Source organism: Plasmodium gaboni, chromosome 11 (genome assembly GCF_001602025.1).
Source record: "Plasmodium gaboni strain SY75 chromosome 11, whole genome shotgun sequence".
Lineage (NCBI taxonomy): Eukaryota > Apicomplexa > Aconoidasida > Haemosporida > Plasmodiidae > Plasmodium > Plasmodium gaboni.
Genome location: NC_031491.1, coordinates 1,556,657 through 1,569,274, shown reverse-complemented (window position 1 = coordinate 1,569,274; position 12,618 = coordinate 1,556,657). Strand labels below are relative to the sequence as shown.

Here is a 12,618-nt window from a genome sequence, read left to right as displayed (position 1 = left end):
ATATTATTTTATTTTTTAATATAAATATATATATATATATATATATATAAAAATATTTATTTATTTATTTTTTTATATTATTTTTATATATAATAAAATTTTTAAAAAAAAAAAAAAAAAAAAAAAAAAAAAAAAAAATAGTATATATATATAATATATATATATATATATATATATATATATTTATTTATTTATGTTTATATTTACGAAGTGGAATTTTTTCTTATCAATATGTAACATAAATTTTTTTCATAATCATAGTTAATAATTTTTATGTTTTTGCTTAAGATGTTTTTTTTCAAATCCTTATATGTTCTTTTTATATATGACTGTTCAGAATTGTTATATGTTTTTTTATTTTTATCTATATCATTTTCCATATCTTTTTCATACTCTTTTTTGATTGCATTTATTTTTAAATTACTCTTAGGAATAGAATATATATATACATTATCTTCCTTTTTACACAATGTATTATTATCTTGTAGCTTTCTATTTTTGAAATTATTTATTGTTTCTTTTATTTTTAAATATTCTTCTGTCATAGGAATAAAATCAAGGAACACAAAATTTTCAACATTTTTATCATATTTATCATTTTTATCATATATATCAATTTCTATATATTTAATATTTTCAATATTTATATTATCATTCCATTTTTTATTATCATCAATCGAATGAGGACAAAGTACATTCCCCTTATCATATATTTTTAATTTCTTTTTGTTCTGTTCATTTATAATATTATTATATTTATTTGTTGAAATATTATTCATAATATTTATATTATTTATATTATTTTTATTTATCTTTTCATTGTCACATATTTCTATGTCAACCACATTTTGATTTTTATCACATACTTCATTTTTTATAAATATTTTGTCTTTCACATTTTTATTAACAAAATTTTTTATCCCATCAGGTGATTTTATATAATCACATAACATATTATGGCTAGTTCTTTTTTTATTTGATAAATTACATAATTTTATATTGTTTTTCTCATATGTATTATTGAACATATAATTATTTGCATATATATTTTTCTCATAACTATGTTTTCTTTTTCTTTTTTTTAATTTGTTTTCTTCTATATCAGAAATATTTTCATCTTTATTTGGTGCACTTAAATTTTTTACAATTTCGCTGTTTCTTTTTTTTTTTTTTCTTAATGAAGTATATGTGTTAATATCTTCTTGAGATGAAAAAAAATTTAAATCCACGTTTTTTCTATTTTTTTTATTTTTTTTATCTCTTTTTATTTCGTTCTTATTATTGTATGGCATTAAACATTTATAATCCTTATAATAATTATTATTATTATTTTTATATTTGTATTTCCCTTTCGATGATAAAAAAAGATTATATTTATCAACTGTATCAAAATAAGTATTCTTAAAACAATCAGTCTTTATATTATTATTAAAACTTAAATTATAATTAATTAAATCAATTTTTTTTTCACTTAATTTACTATATGATGATTTATTTAACAGTCTTGTAGAATAACAAATTTTTTTTTTATCAATAGAATCATTTTCTAGACTATTATTTATTTCAAATAAATTTATTTCTTTTACATAATTTTTATTACTACTACTTACATCACAACTCTCTTCATTATTCTCATACAACTCATTGTTATTTAATAACTCCATTAATGCACTACATCCTAATGACCTTACACTATTTTCATCTTCATTATTTTTCATTCTACACAAAAAATATATATATATATATATAGAGAGATTAATTTATTTTATACAAATAAAATGGTTTATTTATTATATTTAAAATTTTTTAAGACAAAATATATATATATATATATATATATATATTAAATACAAATGTTTTCTTATTTAAGGTAAACTTTTATTTTAATAGAATATCCAACCATTCTATCTTATCATATATTCATATTTAAATGAATTACACACAAAATATATATTTATATATATTATTGGACAAATAAATTATATGTGTATTTATTAATTCTCATTTTTTATTTCACATCATTTATGTTATTGTGCAATAAAAAAAATTAATTAAAACAATATAATCTTAATTATTATATAATTAAAAAATTACTAAATAAATCAAACAATATATATATTAATATATATATGTATATATGTATTTTTTTTTTTTTTTTTTTTTTTTTTATAATGCTTTATTGTTTTTATTCAAATATATGTTTATACGTACATATGAGTTCCTCAAGCCTCCTCCTCAAAAAAAAAAAAAAAAAAAAAATTTTTTTAACCTCATCATACCTTATTTAATCTTATAATATAATTATCATTTTATTATATTATATAACATTATAAATATTTCATATTTGAACATTTATACATAATAGTATTATACATATTTATTTTTATTTATATAATTCTATAATATCTTATATTCTTATTTGTATTTTATTTTACAACACATAAATATAAAAATATATATATATATATATATATATATATATATATAATAATGTATTTGTTTAATTTTATAATTATGTAAAAAATGTAATAAGCCAATAATTCTATAATATCTTATATTCCTATTTGTATTTTATTTTACAACACATAAATATAAAAATATATATATATATATATATATATATATATATATAATAATGTATTTGTTTAATTTTATAATTATGTAAAAAATGTAATAAGCCATGAATTATGTACTTTTTATTTTTCTTCTTTTGATTCCTTAACATATTTAAGAAATGTGTAGGTTTCTTACATATTATTATATTTTAATATATTTTATAATTATTAAAAATGTATTTTCATTTCAACCAAGTCAAAAGGCCAAAATTTATTATGTTAATAAAATATATTCGAACAATTCTATAAATGTGAACAGAACAAATATCAGTAGTCATGTAAAAACATATTATACCTTAAGAAAAAATAATATCATAAATTTTAGAAAAAGGAAAATACTAGCATATGCCACCTTAAAAAGTCAAATCAATAATATATTTCATGGAGAAACTGATGTAACTATATTCGACAAGTTATTAGCATCCATAAGTTACATTCTTCCTACAATTGATGCCATACAAGTAAATATATAAATAAATAAATAAATATATATATATATATATGTATATGTATATATGTGAATATATTTGATATATAAATAATTTTTTATTTACTTTTATAACATATACAGTCTTTCGTTATGCCCTTGGTAAATATACTGCCAATATGGACTCACAAGTAAATATATATTATTTTGAATGTTTATATAAATATTTGTTATTTTATAAAATGAAATTAAATACATATACATATAAATAAATCAATATGTAAATGTATATATATTTATGTTTTGTATAATATTTATATTTTCTTTTTTTCTTTTTAATTGTTAATTCTTTTTTAAGATATTTATTTCAAATTGAAAGGATAAATCAGATTTACTCTTCCATCCCCTTTATGTCTTTTGTTACATTTATGGGTTTATACTTTTTATTTGTTAAAGAAAATAAGTTTAAATTCCACTATTTTATCAGATATCATCATATGCAGGTAATAATAAAATATATATATATATTATAATATATGTGTATATGTAAACATGAATAATTTTATTACAACTAATCTATATAATTATTAAATTTATGCGTTGATCATGCTTTTATTTTTTATACTATATTTTTTTTTTAACATCTTCTTAGAGTTTAATATTGTCCATGTTTGGATATGCACTCTCCTTATTTTATTTCCGAGTATTTCCCTACTCTTATAATGACACAGATATTTTTAACTTAACCATTTTATATTCTACTATGGCTATATATTTTGGTTCTTTAATCATTCCCTTCTTCTCATCATTACTTGGATAGTAAGTTTAATTCAAAAAAATATATATATAATAAATATATATAATATATATAAAATATATAAAATATATACAATATACATATTATTTCATTTAGTAGCTAAATTCATTTCGTCTTTGTATTATGAATATTGCTTCATTTTTTTTTTTTTTTTTTATGAACATGTTCATGTAAATAGCTATTTTGTATATATATTATATATATATATATATTTTTTTTTTTTTTTTTTTCATTTTAGCTACATAGAAATACCCGTTTTGTCAGAAGCTATTAAACTACACATAGGAGAAAAAAAAAATCAAAAAGAAGATTTATAAAAGTTGTCTAAATTTTTCAAGTTTATATCAAATCAAATAATTTATTAATTTCTTTTTTATTTTTTTATTGTTTATCCTTTTCATATACAAAATAAATAATAAAAAAAAATATTAAAACAAAATAATAAACTTAATTATGAAAAAAAAAAAAAAAAAAAAAAAATATACACACATATATAATATATATGTATAACATCACCATTATATATTGAAAAAAATAAAATATTTATATATATATAATATTTTTATTGACTAGAATATCCTTTCTATTATCATTTCACATAAAAATATCTATAAAAAATTTTTTATTTTTAAATAGAATTCCTTTTTTTTTTTTTTTTTTTTTTATTCATTCTTAATTTATGTTTTTATAAAATATTTTATATATTGAAAAGTTATTTAACCCATACAATTTTTTAAAAAATATACTGTTTTTTTATCACTATCTCTTTTTCCTTTTATTGCTATTTCATCTAATATGCCCTTTATGTGATTTGCAGGAATATTAAAACTTTTGGTAAAAATAGAAAAGGGCACACCGTTTTGTCCTTCTCTTTCAAATATTTTAAACATACTAATTTTTGCTTTGTCCAAATCAAAAACATGCATTTTTTTAGATTGCTTCGCTTTTTGTTTAGAAGTAGAATGAGATATAGAATTGATGTTATCATTGTCTGTAAATAATCTTTTATTATTTTTCATATTTTTATCTTTACTTTCATTATTCAATTTATCTTCAGATGTATAATATTTAAATAGAGTATGTGTAGCATCCATATTTTCTTCATTTCTAGTTTCTATAATAGTAAATCTTTGTTTCTTAACATTCGTCTTGTAATGTCTCTCTTTTAATATTGATGAATAATCTTGATCTAATGTTGGCAAAAACGAATAAGTATAGTCACATGTTTTAATAAGATCAGCACATACAACATAATCAAATTCTTTATTTTTATCAGAATTATCTTTCGATAAATTATTCATATTATTCTTTCCTTTATTTGAATTTGTATAATCGTTATTTTTATTATTTACTGTACCAGTCGTACTATTCACACCTTTATTTGTATTTTTTAATTTTATTACATTTTGTTTTAAAATATATGTATTTACAGTATTATTTTTATTACAACGTAATTTCTTAACATTGTCACTATCATCTTTCTGAACATATAATTCTGTTATATCATTATCAGTATTATTATTACAGCCAAGCAAACCTACAATATCTTTATTATTATATTGTAACCATTTATTAGAAACAAACTTTGGTACCTTTATTAACTTTATATTCTTATTTTTTAATGATATTTTTGATACTGAATCATTTTCTTTCGAATTATTCATTTTTTAAAACAATATACACAAAAAAAATAAAAAAATATATATATAAATATATATAAATATATGTATATATTATTTTATATATATATTTAATAACACAAAAAAGCAAAAAAAAAAAAAAAAAATTAGAGATGGACAGAAAACTCGATAATTTTAAAAAATGGGTTATTATATATACTATACGAAAAAAAAAAAGGTAATAAAATGAAAATAAAAAAAATAAATATTACATACAAACTGTTACTATATTGTATAGTATAACTGCCACAAGAAATATAAATAAATATAAATATATATTTATTTATTTATTTATGTATATATTTTTTTTTTTTTTTTGATTTTCTTTTTTCCTCTCTATTTTTATAATATTTCAAAAAGCTCATTTTAGCTTCTCATTTCACTTAAAAAAATAAAAATGATAATCTTAATAAAAATTTATAGATTATGATATATATATATATATATATATATATAATATTATATTTCCAGAAATTTATAATATATATATATATTTTATTAAAAAAATTGAACATACATTTTTTTTTCTTAGGTTTTTAAAATAGTTAATTTATAAAATTCTTCATATATGTATAATATATATGTAAATTATAAATATACTTAATATATATAATATTTATTTTATTATTATTATTTATTTAACATTCATAAAAAGATATATATAATATATATATATAATAAGTATATATTTTATTATATATAAAGATAAATATATATATATATATATATATATATATATATATATATATTAAAAAAATATAAAATGAAAAAGAATAATTTATTATTATAAACATGCTTTATTCTCATTATTAATGAGGCTTAAAAAGAATTAAATTATCACATAATATTATATATAATATTATATATATAATTTATATATTTTAGGCGTGTACATTTTATATTATACCGTAAATATATAAAGATACATTTATCTATTATTATAAATTATACGTAAGCCACTGAGAACATTGAAATATATATATATTATTAATAATTATTCTTAAAAGTTTGATGACAAATAAATAAATTGTTGAAAAAAGAATACAACTTAGTGATGGTATTTAAAGTTATAAAGATATTTGTAATATGTAGCCTTATATAATATATTATATATATATATATATATATATATATATAGGTACATAGTCACACTTCAAAATAAAAATATATATATATTATCAACATGAAATGAGAATTAAAAAATATGTTTTATTCCAAAATTTTGGATATAATATTATATATATATATATATATATATATGTGTTTCCTTTTTTTTTTTTGTCTTAATATCATTATATATTACTTTTTTTTTAGCCTTCAATATTATGTATAATCCTTCAAATATATATATATATATATATATATATATATATATTTATATTTATTTATTGTGGGCTCCTTTTAAAAATTAGTTCCTTATTATTCCTTTTTATAATTTTTTCATTTAATCATTGATGTGCAAACAATATTTTGGTTCATATCAAAAACGCAAAAATTAGGTATGGACTCATGTTGTCTTGATATGAATTTTCTAATTTCTTGAGAAGTTACTCCTCCCATGATAGAGCATGATGGTGAGAAGTTAATTTTATAAGTTTTACATAATTCGGTAGGATTTTGAATATATGTTTTGTTTGCTAACTTATTATAAAATTTTAAGAAATCTTTTTCATCAATTTGTTTATTTTGTTTATTAATATTTTTATCTTGTTCATATAATATTAATGCAAAAACATAATAAATAATTTCATTTGTTTTTTTATCTAAATTAGAGAATGGTACTTTTAAAAAATGAGATAGTGTACAATATTGAACTTGAATATTTTTATCATTACATTTTTTTTTATTATCATCATTTTTTATTTTATAATAAGATTCTTCAATTATATGGTTTCCAAAATCAGAAAATAAAAAAGCATATTTTCCATGACACATATTAGCAAAAAATCCTATATTTTTTTCATGACATATTTCATTTATTTTTGTTAATTTATATAAAGGATAATCTTCACATGAAATACATACACAAGTATAATTTGTTATATAATCACATATATTATATGAACAATCTTCTTCTTTTTTATTTTCTTTAATTATTTCATTATCTTTATATATCAATTCTTTTTCAATTATTATATTATTCTTATCCAAATCTATATGTCCAATATATCCTTTTATATTAATTAATTGATTAATACTTTTTAATTCTTTATATATTGCTACACTCATATATTCATTCATATCATCATATTCGTTCAGAAAAAATATATTCTCTATATCTTCTTCATCAACTATATTATTATCAATTATTGTTATATTTATACCATTCAAAATTAAATTCTTACATAATTCAATATTTATACCACTCAAACCAACAACTAACACGTTAGATTTCATCATCCGGTTCTGCGCTTTTACTCCCCACAATCTTAGCTGACGATCATATATTTTTTCTTTCTCCATTATTAACTACTTAAAAAAAATTATACTACCACGCTTATAATATGTGTATAAATATAAATGCAGCTAACACACCAACTTACGACACAAAAAAAAAAAATAAAATAAAATAAAATAATAAAATTAGTTATATATATATATATATATATATATATATATATATATATATATATTGTACTATATCATTATTATATGCTTGGCATAAGATATAGGCTTAAAAAAACAAAGTACAAAAAAAAAAAAAAAGAAAACATTAAAATACAAAAAATTTTAAATGTTAAATAAATAAATAAATATATATATATATATAATAAATCATTTATTTAAAGAAGTAAAAGAGAATTAAAAAATATATATATCATCCATTGTATAATAATATTTTTATATAAGAAAATATTCTAATATAGCATAGATTATACATTTCACCTTTTTTTTTTTTTTTTTTTTTTTTTTTTTTTTTTTTTTTTCTCTTTAGATTGTTATTTAATAGATAAAAAATAAAAGGATAATAAATATATATACATAATATATATAGATAAAAAATAAAAGGATAATAAATATATATACATAATATATATATATATTATAATTTTCATGAAAAAAAGCGAGTAATTCTTTCAAACATATATACCTTGTATTTAAAAATTATTCATACTATTATTATCATGTATATATTTTAAGAACGATATTTCTCTATACATAAACGATAATATTATATCATTTATAGGTATATATATATTTATTTACTTGTTTATAATATATTTACATTTATATTTCTTTTCTTTTTAATTCCTAATTCAAAGTTCTAAACGAATAGGGAAATATGTTACTTATAATATTCGCCTTTTAAAATGCATCAAACAAGTATACAATAAATATAAATAAATATATATATATATATATATATATATATTATTCTTATTTGTCTTAGTTTTTTAATAAACCTTTAGTATGATAAATATGAGATATCCTTATTTATATATTAAGTTTAGATATTCATTGATACTTAAAGGTATATCATTTTTTTTTTTTTAACTCAAAAAAATAAAAATAAACCAAAAAATACAAAAAAATGTAATATATATATATATTAATGTTTTAAAAATATGTATTTTTTTTACGAAACCATTTTAGTAATATAAAAACAAATGAAGAAAGAAGGAAAAAAAAAAAAAAAAAAAAAAAAAGATAATTGAAAACTTAAAAAATTTAATGTATCCATATAAAACTTAATCATTCTATTTGTAATAATAGAAAATAAATAAAATGGTACATTGACATATAACATTATATATATATATATATATATATATATATATATTTATTTATTTATCTTAATATGTAGATATTTCATAGGAATTGCATATATTATAACCTTCCTTTTTTATGTATTATAAAAAAGTTTCATTACAAAAAAAAACACATATATATATATATATATATATATATATATATATAAAATAAAAAAAAAATGTATATGTGTCAACATATTATGGTGACATTTTATCTTCTCCTTCTTTATTTCCTTTCGAATAAATTTAAAAAATACATACATATATATACACATACATATATATATACATACATACATATATATACACATACATATATATATACATACATATATATACACATACATATATACATATTCTTATATATATATATTTCCATTTTTATTACCTTTCGAAGGATGCTTGCTTCAATTCGTCAAGAATGTAGTCATATAATATTTGTTTATTTTCATTTTTAAGTGCATGTATTTTACAAAAAATATCAACAATATATAAAGGATCCTCATCCTCACGAATAGCTAGACAAGCTATTTTATTTTCTGAGATTTTTATTTTTCTTTCAAAAAAAACTGGTTTGATTTTTACTTTATATTCTCCTTTATCAAAACTAAATGGTTGAGTTATATTATTTTTATTATTATTATTATATTTTTTTCCTTCATTTTGTTTTTCGTTTTTAATATTTGCATTGTTATTAATATATGGGATTCTATGTTGTAAAAAATCATTTACTCTTTTTTTTTCTTCTACACCTCTTTTTATTCTATCCACTGTTTTGTTATATCCATTTGGTAAATCAGAAAGGAATATTTTTACATTATCTTTTATAGAAGGATGAAATATACATTCTTTTTTAAATTTCTTTTCTTCTTCTTTTTCATAATCTATTTTTTTCTTCAATAATAATTCTTTGCTTTTCATACCTTTCAAATAAAGTATTTTATTGCGATTTAATTTTTTTTTCATCTTTCTATTATCGTTTCGCTTTTCATCTATATTAAAATTATGAATGGTATCATTTTGTATATTCTTGTAATCTGAATTATTATTGAAATGATATATTTTTTCTTCTTCATAATTATAATAATCTTTATTATTATCACAATAATTATTATCACCCACATATTTATTATCACAATTATAATTATCACCCACATATTTATTATCACAATAATTATTATCATTCATACCTTTCATAATACCTTCTCTTTTTATCCTGTTATTATTTAATGTAGGATGAAATGTGCAATTTTGTAATTCCTTCTCATATGATTCATTTTTTTTCTTCTGAATTTTTTTTTCTTTTTCTTTTTCTCTAGCATTAATTTTACATAGCCACTTCTTCAGTCGACTATTTCCCTGCTCTTTTTTTTTTAAAAGTAAAAAATCACTTTGATTAAAACTGTTTTCTTTCTGCTTATAATTTGTTGTATTATCATTAAATATATGTGGATTTCCGTTACTTAAATATGTAGTATTTTTTATATAATTATCATTATTCTTATCCTTTTTATCAATCCTTTGTAATATGTCCCTATTAAATTTGTTAACAATACCTTTTGTATTATTTTTCTTTTTAAATTCACAAAGGATATTTTTTCGATTTTCCTTTTTATTTTTATCATACAAATAATAATTATCATTCATATCATCCTTATCACTTTGTATTATCTCATAATTTATATCTAAAGTGTTTATTCCATCATTTTCTCTATTGTTTAAAAATATTTTTTTTTTTCCATTAAGTTCTTCCTTTTCCTTATATATTTCTTCATCATCATAAATATGGATACTATCTTCATTTTTGTTTCTTACACTTGCATAATCATAATCTTCCATGTCTATATTTTGTATGTCTTCATAATTATCATTATTTATTTTTATTTGATCATATGTTAAATCTTCATCGAAATGTTTTATATCTTCATCGAAATGATTTATATCATCATCGAAATGATTTATATCTTCATCGAAATGATTTATATCATCATCATTATTTTCATCCTCATAAAATGGCTCCACACCCAAAAGGTTAGAATCCTCAATTGGATTATCTTCTTCTTTTTCATAATTTTTATTCCTATTATTATATATTTTCATAGTAAAATCTTTTAAACTTTCCTCTTCGCTTTTTAAAAAAAATTCCATATTATTTTCATCCTTTTTTTCTTCATTCATATTATCATAACTTACTTTTTCGTTATCATATATATTACAGACAACCTTTTCAATACATGTATTTATTATGCTTTCATCATACTCATTCTTCTTTTTCTTATTATTTGAATTCTTATTTATTATATTTTCTTCCAATAATTCTGTACAATCATCTATATATAATTCTTCTGAACCATTATTCTCATTTTCAAATAAAATTTTCTCTTCTTGGCTAGCTATATAATCATCCATATTTTTACCTGACTTGTTCAGGTTATTCTCATGAATTATATTTAAATTAGCTATATATTTTTTTTTAACATTATTATTATTATTATTATTATTATTGGAACAATTTTTATTATATAAATTAAATTCAGTATGATTGGAATCTTTCATATGAATATTATTTATATTACATTTAATATGATTGTTATGATTATGTGGATATGGTTTATTTTCTTTCTTTTCAGAATTATTCATTTGGTGATAATTATTTTGAGGTAAACTATTTGAAAGAGTATTAGGATTTAAAGAGAGATGTATATTATTAATATCATGTATAAGATTATTATGTACATGTTGTTCATTTGTTGTTTTTACAATATTTTTGTCTTTATCTGTATTATTATTATTATTATTATATAATTTTTCATCATATTTTAAATTTTTATCAGATCTATATTTCATTTGTTCTTGCAAATTATTACAGAATAATAAATGTTGCTCTTTAAAATTACTATTTTCATTTTGAAAAGTTTTTTTTTTTTTTTTTTTTTTTTCATCACAATTTTCATGTTTCATATTTTTGTATGCCTCTTCATTTATAATACAATCATTATATGCTTCGCCTAGATAATTATTTAATTCTTTTTTTTTAAATATTTCATTATCATTCGTTCTTAAAACATATAATTTTTCATTCACAATAATTTTGTTATTATTCAATAATATATCTTCATTTGGATCATCTAAATTTATATGTGCATTTTCAATAACAACATTTTGTATGTGTTTATTTTCATTATGATTAAGGTTATTATTGTTATCATTTATTTTGTGGTCTTCATTAATATAATATTTATTATATAAATAATTATTGATACTGTCATTGTTTGTATTATATTCTATATCATTATTTTTTATATCATTTGCCATATTGTTATGTTCT

At 17.4% G+C, this 12,618-nt stretch overlaps 5 protein-coding genes across 5 annotated transcripts in view; 1 reads left to right on the top strand and 4 right to left on the bottom strand.

Moving 5' to 3' along the window:
- Positions 1-203: 203 nt before the first annotated feature.
- On the bottom strand, positions 204-1,718 carry PGSY75_1144800 (hypothetical protein; the record flags this gene model as incomplete). Its single annotated transcript, XM_018786563.1, has 1 exon — positions 204-1,718. One exon carries the CDS (start codon positions 1,716-1,718, stop codon positions 204-206), a length of 1,515 nt encoding a protein of 504 aa, XP_018641358.1.
- A 1,016-nt stretch (positions 1,719-2,734) lies between these two features.
- On the top strand, positions 2,735-4,176 carry PGSY75_1144700 (putative apicoplast import protein Tic20; the record flags this gene model as incomplete). Its single annotated transcript, XM_018786562.1, has 5 exons — positions 2,735-3,076; positions 3,187-3,233; positions 3,401-3,545; positions 3,695-3,861; positions 4,098-4,176. 5 exons carry the CDS (start codon positions 2,735-2,737, stop codon positions 4,174-4,176), a joined length of 780 nt encoding a protein of 259 aa, XP_018641357.1.
- Positions 4,177-4,575: 399 nt separating this feature from the next.
- On the bottom strand, positions 4,576-5,523 carry PGSY75_1144600 (hypothetical protein; the record flags this gene model as incomplete). The annotated part of the gene is made up of 1 exon (XM_018786561.1): positions 4,576-5,523. One exon carries the CDS (start codon positions 5,521-5,523, stop codon positions 4,576-4,578), a length of 948 nt encoding a protein of 315 aa, XP_018641356.1.
- Positions 5,524-6,978: 1,455 nt separating this feature from the next.
- On the bottom strand, positions 6,979-8,001 carry PGSY75_1144500 (putative ubiquitin activating enzyme (E1) subunit Aos1; the record flags this gene model as incomplete). The annotated part of the gene is made up of 1 exon (XM_018786560.1): positions 6,979-8,001. The coding sequence occupies one exon, from the start codon at positions 7,999-8,001 to the stop codon at positions 6,979-6,981; it is 1,023 nt and encodes a 340-aa protein (XP_018641355.1).
- Positions 8,002-9,674: 1,673 nt separating this feature from the next.
- Positions 9,675-12,618, bottom strand: part of PGSY75_1144400 (hypothetical protein) — a gene marked incomplete at both ends in the record, with an annotated part of 4,206 nt that continues 1,262 nt past the window's right edge. The window contains one exon of the mRNA XM_018786559.1: positions 9,675-12,618. This exon is cut by the window's right edge and continues 1,262 nt beyond it. Within this exon, the coding sequence (XP_018641354.1) occupies positions 9,675-12,618 (2,944 nt within the window).